This window comes from Myodes glareolus, chromosome 4 (genome assembly GCF_982192425.1).
Source record: "Myodes glareolus chromosome 4, mMyoGla1.1, whole genome shotgun sequence".
In the NCBI taxonomy this organism is placed as follows: domain Eukaryota; kingdom Metazoa; phylum Chordata; class Mammalia; order Rodentia; family Cricetidae; genus Myodes; species Myodes glareolus.
The window spans coordinates 14,080,242-14,092,968 of NC_142029.1; the positions used below are offsets into that span (position 1 = coordinate 14,080,242).

The 12,727-nt window shown below is 44.2% G+C and overlaps 1 protein-coding gene across 2 annotated transcripts in view; it reads right to left on the reverse strand.

The window, feature by feature from the left end:
- Smarcc1 (SWI/SNF related BAF chromatin remodeling complex subunit C1) overlaps positions 1 to 12,727 on the reverse strand; it is a 116,296-nt gene that overhangs the window by 2,458 nt on the left and 101,111 nt on the right. For both annotated transcript variants that reach the window (XM_085688895.2, XM_048424312.3), the window contains exon 27: positions 3,154 to 3,330. In XM_085688895.2, coding sequence (XP_085545021.1) covers positions 3,154 to 3,330 — 177 coding nt within the window. The remainder of the gene's footprint in view (positions 1 to 3,153; positions 3,331 to 12,727) is intronic.

Sequence of the window (12,727 nt, forward strand, 5' to 3'; positions counted from 1 at the left end):
AACTTGCCATGCAGACCAGACTGGCCTCAGATTTAGAGATTTGCTTGCCTCAGCCACAGCTCATACTTGCTAAGGAAGTAACTTTCTTTGTAGCAGGCAAACAACGTAGGCCCAGAGGCTTGCTATCTCTGAGGTCAAGCACACAGAAGCCAACCAGAGCTGCTCATGCTGCTTACCCTCACCTAAGAAGCAGGCGAGGGAAGTGCTGGAATTCACCCGCCTTCTCAAAGGACCACTCATTCCAAGAATCAATCCAGACTGTTTTTAGAACTTAATTATATTTCTATTTTATTGTTTTCTAATTGTTCTCTCTACTAATTGTGTTTCTTCAATTAAATAATCAGAGCTTCCATGGACTAGGTCTGTATCTTTATCTTTCTTTATTCCATGGTGTCCAGCCTAGCTGGGCACAAGAGAGATCATCAATAACTTCTTGCTGATTAACTGTTTCCACCAGGGCCACAGAGCTTCACTGAGGCAGCTGCTGACAAGCTGGATGGTCCTGGGAGGCCCTCACAGCTCCTCAATTGCCACCCTTGGATTTCTGGCCCAAACTAGGTCAGGTCCTGAAGGGAACAATTAGTGTGAGTGTCTGGGGTTCTTTTCTATTTCAACTCTAGCGGCTTTAGCATACAAAAGAACACTAGAGATCATTTAATTCCAAGGCTTTAAAACCTCTAGATCCTGACAGAAATGAAAACATCAAACAAATAATTAAAGTATAGCTACACTAACTAACTAGGCATTCCCAAGAGGAGTCTATCAAAGCTCTACAGTTCTTCAACCATTCTGAGCCTAGTCATCTCCTCCTGGGTGATCTTCGAGAAGGAGACTAAGCCCTAAGAATAGGAAGCTACTCAAGCAGCATGGCTTGTTCAGGGCCCAAGAGTCAAGTCAGAGGCTCAGATTCCCTTGACACCCTGTTTATACAAGGTGGGACACTCCATGTACAACCGCGATAAAGTGCAGCGCCACTATCTGTTCACCAGAGACGGCTAACTGGGCCAGCTCTGTTGGGAGGTGACACGGCAAGCACTGTCTTAGTCATCTACTGATCCTGACCACGAGCTCAATGGAAATCACTTTTCATAGGGGGCAGATTCTATGAATTCAACGAAGATTCTGTTCTTTTTTTGAGACAGGTTTTCTCTGTGTTGCTTTGGAGCCTCTCCTGGAACTAGCTCTTGTAGAACAGGCTGGCCTCGAATTCACAGAGATTCACCTGCCTCTGCCTCCCGAGTGCTGGGATTAAAGGTGTGCGCCACCACCACCTGGCTAAGACTCTGTTCTATGCCTCTACTTTGTCTTAGCCTCTGGGTTTCAAGGTGAGGTATGCATGGTTCTGTGTGAAGCTGGCTTTCCTGCAAGGAAGTCTGGAACGTTACAGAATATTCCCAAGTATTTTGTAGTTGGATGTGTCACACATGCATACATAGGTGTGCTGGTGCTACAGCATGTGCGCTGAAGCTGTAAGACAACTGTGGGAGTCAGTTTTCTCCTCCACCATGCAGGTTACCAGGAACCAAACTCATGTCAGGTTTAGTTGCCAGTGTCATATTACCTGCTACCTCCCCCCAGCCATCTCTCATCACTTCACTAAACCCTAGCAAACTTTCTTACAGGACAGATTTACTTGGTTCATTGTTCTATAGCACAGTCCATTATAGCAGGAAGTCACAGTAGTAGCTGCTTAAGGCAATGAGTTACATTTCATCTACAGCCAAGAAGTAGAGAAATGAATACTCCTATCAAGTTTTCTGTTTCCTAATTAAAGGACCCCCCCCCCCCCAAACCCCTAAGGTTTCTCTGCTCAACAGTCCTAGCTGTGCTGGAACTTGCTCTGTAGACCAGCTGGCCTTGAACTCACAGAGATCCATGTACCTCTCTCTCCTGGGATTAAAGGCATGTACCACCTCACAGACCAAGGATTCTTATTCTAACAGTGAACAAGAGCTAACTTCTGGCCACAAACATGAACATAAGCAATCATGGCAGAATCCTTCTCACTGTGCATGTCTACAGGACTGGAAACAGATCATAGTCTATGATGCAACCCTGAGTGGTGTGGGATTCCCCTCTGTACGCTTTGAGTATGTTTTATTACCATTGGTTAATAAAGAAACTCCTCTGGCCTATGGTAGGGCAGAATATAGCTAGGCAAGAAAACTAAACTGAATGCGGGGAGAAAGGTCTTGAAATCAGGCAGATGCCATAGCCGCCTAAGAAGCGAGATGTGAGGTTACAAACTACGGCCCTCGTGGTAAAATATAAAACAACAAAAATGGGTTAATCTAAGAGCTAGCTAGGAGAGACCTGATCCGCTAGCGTTTAATATAGTTTCTGTGTGATTATTAGGGTCGGGGTGGCTGGGGAATGAAAGCACAGTTTCCATTTACACCTATGGAAGTCAAGTCAACCCTGGGGTAGCAGAGGGGCTTATGAGAGAAATTACTTGGGCTTTGAACACAAGCTCAGAAGGATGCTACTGAGTTCGTGGCACTTCTCTACCTCATACTCCTTTCTCACTCAATCCCTGAACCCCTTCTTCTCAAGTCTATGTAGGACCACCAACCTGCCAATAGCTGCAGGAGCTCACGCCCATCTCTAGACTGCCTTCTCTTACTCCCTTCCTGTTTTAAGAAAGGTTTTACTATGTAGCCCTGGCTACTCTGGATCTCCACCTATAGACAAGGACAGTCTCTGCCTCTACTACCAAGTGCTGGGATTGAAGGAGTACAACGATGTTTGATCAGTTTCTTTTTTACTCAACTCATTACTGGTTCTTAATTTTTGTTTGTTTTTTGAGATAGATTCCTCTGTGTAGTTTTGGCTGTCCTGGAATTCACTCTGTAGACGAAGCTGGCCTCGAATTCAGAGATCTGCGTGCTTCTGCCTAAGCCAACTCACCACTTTTAACTTTGCAGCATAAAATTTCTTGTAGGGAAATAACAACCAGGTTCAAACTAACCAGGTTTAACCATGCGTGACAGAAATAAGTGGCTTACCACAGATCTCAGTACTGAGTATACAACCAGAGTTTCACAACAAAAAGTCATCTTCCACATCTCATCAAGAATGATTTTCTTCCTTATCAGTAGCCATCCCCCCACCAAAGAGGATGCTGGGGGAGTACCTTCCCACTGTGATACTTACACATGCCGTTTGGTGCTGTGAGGGGTACCCTGGGTCCTAAGATGTTTCCGGGCATTGGAGGCATACCCGGAGGGGCAGGGCCACTCCCGGTAGGATGGATGTTGGCTGCCACAGTAGGAATCATGCGACCTGGCATGGGCTGCCCAGGCATCATGGAGCCAGGGCCTGGTATCTGACCTGTGAAGGGAGATTTAAAGTACTGTAAGTATACATGCATCCAGGGGGAAAAATAACCAGCTTAATATCCATGACTGTAGAATATAGATAAATATTTATTTAGTGATGAGCACTGGTGGCACATGATTTTAACCCCAGCACTGGGGAGGCAGAGACAGGCAGATCTCCGTAAGTATCAGGCCAGTCTGATGTACAGAGTAAGTTCTAGGACAAGTTCCAAAGCTACAGTATGGGCACATCCACACCATGAGTAAGGAGGTGAGAGGCCAACTTGCAAGAGTGTTAGGTGTGTTGGGTTCTGAGGCCTGAACTTAGATGGCCATGCATGAGGACAAGTGCCCTCACAGCCTCACCAGCTTGATGATCAACCAGCTTCATAACAACACGGTCCTTCTCTACCTGACGCTATCTCCTCTCTCAAGTCTGGATAGGACAAAGCCTTAGAAAAGTAAGAGAGGACAGAGCCACCATGAAGTAAGGGAGGATCAAGCAAGAGGGAACATTCCAGAGTGCGTGCTCATCGGAATGACACAACACACAACCGTTTTGGATCACTTCCCACAGTGCACTTTCACACTGATTCTAAAGGAAGGCCTGCTGAAATCCACGGGTCCAGGGGACACCCAGACAAGAGAATACACCGGACAGAAAAGTCAGCAAATCTCCCTCCCAACTCAGTGTATTTGGGGTATGTGTTCCTAGGCAAGTTACTCAGTTTCCCAAAACTGTACTGAATAGTAGTACAGTCCTCCTTAATAGTGCACGGGTTTCATTTTCATCAGGGCAACTGCTTGCTTTATTCTTTTAAATAGTGCCTTCTTTTGTCAGTGGTTTCTCTAACATGCTTGTGAGTGAGAGGCAGTGTGCTGCATTAGCAAACCTGACACAAATTAGAGCCCCGAGGAAGAGGGAGCATCAACTGAGGAACTACCTGGGACATTGCTGTGAAGTACCTTGATTAGTAATGACTGATGTGCGAGAGCCCAGCACACTATGGGTGCTGCCACCCCTGGGCAGGTGGACTTGGCTTGATAAGAAAGCAGTGGGAGCAAGCCAGAAAACAGTGTTCCTCCATGGTTCCTGACCCCAGCCAGTTCCTGCCCTTAGTTCCCTCAGTGATGGGCTGTAACTGGGGAGTTTAACCTTTTCCTCCTCAGGCTACTTCTGGTCATGGTATTTTATCACAGCACACAAAGTAAATCAGGACCAGGGCGAATATCTTATATGGTACAGACTCAAGCTCAAAGAAGTAAAACAATTTGTTTTTTCATACAGGATTGTGGCATGTAGTTCAGGTTGGGCTGGAGTTCACTATGTAGCCCAGGCTAGTCATGAACTTGTGATGATCCTCCCGCCTCTGTGGCCTGAGTGATGGAACTACAGCTATGCGCCACCAAGCGTGGCACCAAAGCTTTCTTTACAGAGAGAGTAGGGGAATCATGTAATATATTCAGGCCTTCTAAATCAAGATCAAGTTCTCTTCTCACCCATTTCTGTCCAAATAAAAGTTTGCAGGGAAGCTTTCACTGTATCACACTCACAAAATTCCTATTTATTTGTTTACTTGAGACTTATCTCACTATGTAACCCCATCTGCACTGCACCGGCCTTTAGCTCAGAGATCTGCCTGTCTCTGTTGAACCTTAATCCCAAACCTGAGTGCTGGGACTGAAGGTGAGCAGCACCGCGACACCTCTACCTCCAATATTTTTTACAATAAAAAACTGATTTAAGCACCTTTTACAAGCTAAACAGTCATAACCCCCAATTTTGAAATAAAAGATATTCAAGTACTTGAAATATTTTCTTAAAAAGATATTTATTTTTATTTTATGTGCATTGGCTTTTTTGCCTGCAAGTATCTATATGAGAGAGCCAGATACCCTGGAACTGGAGTTACAGAAGCTGTGAGCTGCCATGTGTGTGCTGGGAATTGAAACTAGGTCCTCTGGAAGAGCAACCAGTGCGCTTAGATGTTGAGCCATCTCTCCAGCCCCCTAAAATGTATTTAAAGAAAGTTTATATGCAAAAACTTCACATCCAGAGAACATTAAAAAAAAAAAAAACCAGAAATACTTTAAGTATGTGGCTGCTATTTGCCCTGTAACTGTTTGGATGGCAGAGCAGGTGCAATTGTGAACTGAAATGAGACCATCAGAGACAACCTGAGAGTCCTAAATCCAGTAAGTATCCAAGAAGGAGCACAGGCAGACAGGAGGGATAAATGGAAACATGAATGGCTGCAAGCAGGGGACGACACATAACCACCAGAAGCTAGAAGGAACCAGAAAACATAGTTCCTCTTAAATCCCTAGTAAAGAACACGGCATAGCTGGGTGCCAGAGACCTCATCTTCAGACTGTGAGAATAAGTGTCCATTTTTTGGAAACAGGGTATCACATGTAGTCCCCATTCTCTCTCTCTTTTTTAAAATATTTTTTATGGTTTATTTAACTTTATTTTATGTGCATTGGTGTGAAGATGTCAGATCCCCTGGAACTGGATCTTCAGACAGTTGTAAACTGCCATGTGGGTGCTGGAACCCGGGTCCTCTGGAAGAGCAGTCAGTGCTCTTAACTGCTGAGCCATCTCTCCAGCCCCCATTCTCTTGGTAGTTAAGGATGACCTTAAACTCTGATCCTCTTGCCTCTACTTGTAAGTGATGAGATTATGAGCAGGGGTTTTTATTTTATGTTTTGATACTGGTTTTATATGGTGCTGGGGATTACACCGACGTCTTCAAGCACGTTCACCAAGCCCTCTGCCAACTGAGCTGCACCTCAAGCCTAACCTTCTATTATTTTAAGTTATAGCAAATGTGTGATAAGCCTGTTATGAAGACTCAGACGTTTAACGAAGGATACATATGCTACTATGTTCTAGGCATTTAGGCTTTAAAAGTATGAACTCGCTGGGTGGTGGTGACACACAACTTTTGGGGTTTTTCAAATCTATGAGATCAACATCTAAAACAAACAAGAGTGAGCAAATTCTTCCCTTCACTTACTGTGAAACCTGAAGCCTGAAAAAAAAATATTTTCTTTCCTACACAGGATTATAAAGCCATTCTCATTAGAAAGGGGGTGTCACCAAGAGGAGTCAAACTATGACTTCTGCTTCTGAGATTCAACTAGACTGGCTGCCCACCAAGCCCTAGGGATCTCCATCTGCATCTCCCCAGCCTGGATTTATAAGTGTGCGATGTTAGACTGGGCTGTTATGTAAGAACCAGAATCAAATGAAGGTCTGGCAATCGGTTTACCAACAGAGCCATCCCCACAGCTCCAGAAAAGATGATTTGGGACGTTCATATTTGAAACAGAAATTAAAAGGACTAGAATGAAGACAAAAATCTATGTCTTGTCTATCTGAAATCGTAAGCATTGCCCCCCCCCCCCGTACCTGGCACAAGTATCTTTCAAAAAAAAAGTAAAAAGTCAAGATATTCTTGCTAATTCTCACAAGCTTCAAGTATGGCTCACATAAACCTGCAACATCAAAGAGATAATACTGAACAAAATATGTGTATGTGCACTGTCTATTAACACACACACACACACACACACACACACACACACAGAGCTGGGGCGTATTTCCCTTTCTGAGGTGGGGAGGGAACAGAGGGAGGGACAGTGAGCAAGCTTCAAAAACAGCACTGGCAAAACATAGGATGGTGGGAGTCTGACCTACATACAAGCGTTTTTTAAACAGCAGGCATCTGAAGCCTGGGATATGGAAAGGTTTGCTAAAATTAGGTTTAGCTAGTAGAAAAAGTCTCTCACACTCCCATGTTTATTAGATCTTTTACTAAAGCCTTACACCTATCATGTCTAATGGGATATTAGCTAAGGATTTTATTTTTTATTCACTGGGAGAGTAAGGTGAGAACAGAGAATGAAACTGGGAAGGGAACCCGTGAATACTTAAGCATGTGTCATCCATCCATTTCTAACCATGCACAGATATCCTCTGGCTGAGTCCCCAGGAGAACGGAAATAACACAATGGGGGCCAAGTGAGGGGAAGTCTAGGATCCACAGAGGCTTTTTCTCCACAGCAGTTTCCTGGGCGCGCCTGTCACAGATGCTCTGTTACGGCCGGGGCCTCACTGTCGGATAGTATAGCAGGACTAGAGGTATCACAGACTACAAACGAGGCTGATTTGATGAGCAAGGTTCCTCTCCCTTTCCAGTATGGGGCTGAGTCCACAGTACCGGCTAGGAAGCTGCTGAAACTGGGTTTAACTAAGGGGCGAGGGCTGGGTTTGGAATAATGGTGAAGAAGTTAAGAACACTTCCTTTTCAAGAGGACCCAAGTCCAGTTACCAGTACCCATTTCAGCTTACAACCAGGTACTCCCAGCTCTAGGGCATTCAATGTCTTCTTCTGCCCCTGTGAGCAACACCTCACCTACTCATATAGGGTGGGGGCAGCAAGCATATCACACTGTCTTACGGGGGAAAAAAGGGCAAGATGCTGGGTCAAGAAGACTATGGATTGGAGGCTGCCTGGGATACATAGACAGACTATCTTAATTTTTACTCCAAGAAAATTAAGAATAGTAAGTCAACTGCCCAGGGCCTCGGCTGAGACATGCCCAAGCTTTGTTACTGAGGTAACATTTCCTCACCAAACCACACTTTCTTTCTTGGTGGTGCTGCAGGTGGATTGCAGGGCCCTGGGTATGTTAGGCAGATGTGCTACCAGAGCTGGACCAGAGCTCGCAGGCAGCGGGGCACCAAAGAGTCCACTCTTTGCTGTGGTTGTCCATGTATTTGTAAATATCGCAAAGTCAAGCAAAGTTGGGCAACACAAATGGCTCACCTAAAATTGGTTGCTAAAAGGTAAAGGGCATTGTATCTTAGGTCAAAAGGCTTGGGAAGCCTGATGCCTAAGCTCAATACCTGGGATCCAAATGATGCAGAGAGAACTGCCTTCCACATGTTGTTCTCTGACCTACATACATGCACCCATACACATACACAGATTAAATAGAACAATCTTTAACAACTGTTTGGTATAATTACTACTCAGCTTACAGGGTATCACAGGCAGAACAAGGTAAGTCTTTTTAAAAGACTTATTTAATTTTTTAACAAAATAGGCTTCTTTAATATATATCTAGGAGGAGGTGGCTTATGCCTTTAATCCCAGCACTTGAAAGGCAGAGATAGGTGGATCTCTGTGAGTTCAAGGCCAGCCTGGTCTACAGAATAAGTAGGTTCTAGGGCAAGCTCCAAAGCTACAGAGAAACCCTGTCTTGAAACACACACACACACACACACACACACACACACACACGCATGTGCGCCTGTATGGTCTGTGTTAGGGTGTCAGAAGCTCTGGAACTGGAGTTACAGACAGGTGTAAGATACCATAAGGTGCTGGGAATTGAACCTGGGTCCTCTAAAAGAGCAGCCCGTAGTCTTAACCGCTGAGTCACCTCTTCAGCCCCAGCAGTTAAGTTCTTAGCTGAAGAACTGTTAGGTACCATTTTACAGCTTAAGGAGAGAAGATGAATGCAGTGCTACCTCTTCTAACAAGTTCAGCAAAACGTTAAGACGAGGTAAAAATAGATGTGCCAACCATAGAGCAGAAATACTTTGCGGTACAGAGTTACTTCAGTGTTTAAGAGAGCACACTGTTCTTCCAGAGAGCCCAAGCACAGTTCCTAGCACACATGCTAGGCAGCTCACAACTGCCTGTTAACTCCAGGGAATCCAAAGCCTCTGGCCACCAAGGGTACTTGCATTCACTCTTATCATGTGCACACAGAGATATATACACACAATTAAATATAATAAAAATAGGGGCTGCAGAGATGGCTTAGAAGATAAGAGAACTGATTGCTTTTCCAGAGGACCCGGGTTCTATTCCTAGCACTCACATGTCAGCTCACAACCACCTATAACTACAGTACCAGGGGACGGAATGCCCTCTTCTGGCTTCTAAGGGCACAAGGCACACAAATGGTGCACAGACATACATGCAGGTAAACTCCCATATGCATAAAATAATAAAACAATAAAAATAAACAAAATCAAACTAAACACTACACTACATAAAATTTCCTGGCCATTTTGATATGAAAAAGCTAACTTGGGATACATCTGTAACATATAACCAGAGATGAAAACTAATAAAGCAAGAACAAAGCATGCAGCAGACAGGACTTACTACAGTTGAGTGAGTTTAAATGAAATCTGGGGAAACAAAAACTGAAAAGGCAGAAAAGCGAAGCATATGCAACATGTATAGAGGTGTAGTTCAAGAGTAGACATCAGCTGCTTGGATGATCAGTACCATTTGTGCGCACAGCTTAGGAGACTTAAACAACCTACAGGAATTTCATTTTGTTGAGATAGGGTCTCACTATGCAGCTGTGGCTGCTCCTCCTGCCTCTACCTTCCAAGTGTAATCACAACTGGATGAACTGCTTTAATGGGTCCTACCACTATCGATGGACAGTTTTGATTATATGTGGGGGAGGTGCCCATGAACACAACTGCAAACACATATGTCTAAAGAGGATGCTTAGGTGACTCTTTACCCTCTGCTTTATTTTTTTTTTTGAGGTGGCATCTCTCTCTCAACATGGAGATTGTGCTTTTCAGATATACTGGCAATCACCAAGCCCCAGTGATTCTTTTGTCCCCCTCCCCCACAGTGATGCAAAAGACCCCATCTGGCTGCTGTGGGTGTTGGGATCTGAACTCAAGTCCTCATAGTTGCATGGGAAGGAAACTTACTCTGAAAAGCTGTACGAATTTATCATTGAGCAACAAATCTGTCTTAATTCTCTTTTCTACCACAGTCACACAACAGAATTCATGGCCGAATACCAAACATTACCCAGTTCCTGATAATTATCCTCAGGTCCTAATGTAAATGCTGTGATCTATGATGTCCCTTCCCTCAACTCCCCCCCCCCCCCGTTTTGAGAAACAGGCTCCTGTTACGAAACCCAGGCTTTGAACGCACTTCTTCATGAGTACTCAGCCTGATCACGGCTGTGCTCCTCACCACGAGCAGCACTGGTGAGACAAGGTCTCGTTATGAACCCCTGGCTGACCTGGAATTTGCCATGCAGCCCAAGCAAGCATCTACATCCTGTCTCCCATGAGCTGGCATGTACCACTGTGCCCAGCTCATCAGTAAATTTTTCTAAAATTCAGAAAATGTTAGTTGGAAGGATTTTGTGTTAGCTTTTTGATCTGTAACAAATCAAAAGCAAAACCCACTTGGGGAGGAAAATGTTTATTTCAATTTATACTTCCAGGTCATGATCCATTATTGAGGGAAATAAGGGCAGGAGTTCAACCCAGAATCTTGAAGCAGAAACCATGGAGAAATGCTACCAACAGAATTGTTCTCTGGCTCCAGTTCAGCTAGCTTTCTTGTACAGTCAGGGACCACATGTCCAAGAAAGAGTACTGCCCACAGTGGGATGGGTCCTCCCACATCAATCAGCAATCACAACAATGTCCCACAAACCCACCCATAAGCCAATACGATATAGGCAAGTCCTCAACTGAAGGTCCAAGGTGATGCTAGTTTGTGTCAAGCTGAAAATAAACACTGACCAGTACAGCCTTGTTCACAGTTCTTGTGACAGTGACAAATCTGAGATGGAAGATGGCCGTCATCCCAAACACCATGGACTACCTCACCATCTTCATTTGAAAAGCACTTAGGCATGGTAGCAGAGGCAGATAAATTTCTGGGTTTGAGGCCATCCAGGATCACATATTAAAAACCGTACTAAAACATACAAGTAAAACAGTAAAACACACTTAGCTAATGCTAAGTGTACCAAACTCACGGGTTTTAATATTATTTTTGTGTTTGCTTGTAAACAAGTTATCCTGAAACAGACCAGGCAAGCTCCAAAATAAGAGATCCATCTGCCTCTGCCTCCCGAGTGCTGGATTAAAAGTGCATGCCACCACACCTGGTTCACCATGTTTGTAACTAGTTAGAGTAAGCAAGCTTAACTAGCCAGTTGTGGTGGCACACAACTTTAGACTCAACACTTGGGAGCAGAGGAAGGTGATCTCTGTGACTATGAGGCCAGCCTCGTTTATATAGTTTCAAGACAGTCAGGGCTATGTAGAGACATCCTGTCTCAAAAAACAAAATGAAACAAGAACTAGTGAGTTTAAAATCCCTTCCTTCTTTAAAGACAATCCTCACTATGTAGCCAGCACTCAAGAAGCAGAAGCAGGCCAGTCTTGAGTTCAAGGCCAGCCTGGTCTACACATTGAGTTTTTGGGCAGCCAGGGCTACACAGAGAAACCCTGTCTTAATAATAATAATTATTATTATTTAAAAAATAAAGCAGATTTAGTGGTACGGACCTCTAAGCCCCAGAACTCAAGAGACAGACAGAAGATTCAGAATGGCCAAGATCAAAAACAGTGATGACAACTTATGCTGGATAGGTTGTGGGGTAAAGGGAACACTCCTCCATTGCTGGTGGGAATGCAAGCTGATACAAACCCTTTGGATGTCAGTGTGGCAATTTCTCAGAAAATTAGGAAACAACCTTCCTCAAGACCCAGTAATACTACTTTTGGGTATATATCCAAAGGATGCTCAATCGTGCCACAAGGAAATATGCTCGGAGCTGGAGAGATGGCTCAGGGGTTAAGAGCATTGCCTGCTTTTCCAAATGTCCTCAGTTCAATTCCCAGCAACCACATGGTGGCTCATAACCATCTGTAATGAGGTCTAGTGCCCTCTTCTGGCCTTCAGGCATACACACAGACAAGGACATATGCTCAACTATGCTCATAGCAGCTTTGTTTGTCATAGCCAGAACCTGGAAACATCCTAAATGTCCCTCAACTGAAGAATGGATAAGGAAAATGTGGTATATTTACACAAAGGAGTACTACACAGCCAAGAGAAATAACGGCAGCTTGAATTCTGCAGGAAAATAGATGGAGTTAGAAAGCATTATTTTGAGAGATAACCCAGACACAGAAAGACAATTATCACATGTACTCAACTCATAGGTGGTTTTTAAACATAAAGCAAAGAAAGCCAGCCTACAACCACAATCCCAGAGAACTTAGAAACAATGCGGACACTGAGAGAGACTTACAATGATATAATCTACATGGGAAGTAGAAAGTATAAAAAGACAAGATCTGAGTAAATTGGGAGCATGGGGACCTTGGGGGAGGATAGAAGGGGGGAGGGGAGAGTCAGGAAGGGGAGCAGAGAAAAATGTAGAGCTCAATAAATATCAATAAAAAAGAAGCCAGAGCTAATGGGCCAAGCAGTGATTTAATTAATACAGTTTCTGTGTGATTATTTCGGGACTGGGCAGCTGGGAACAAACAAGCGGCCCCCTTCAGTACACTGTACTAATATAAGCTGCCAGATCAAAAACTG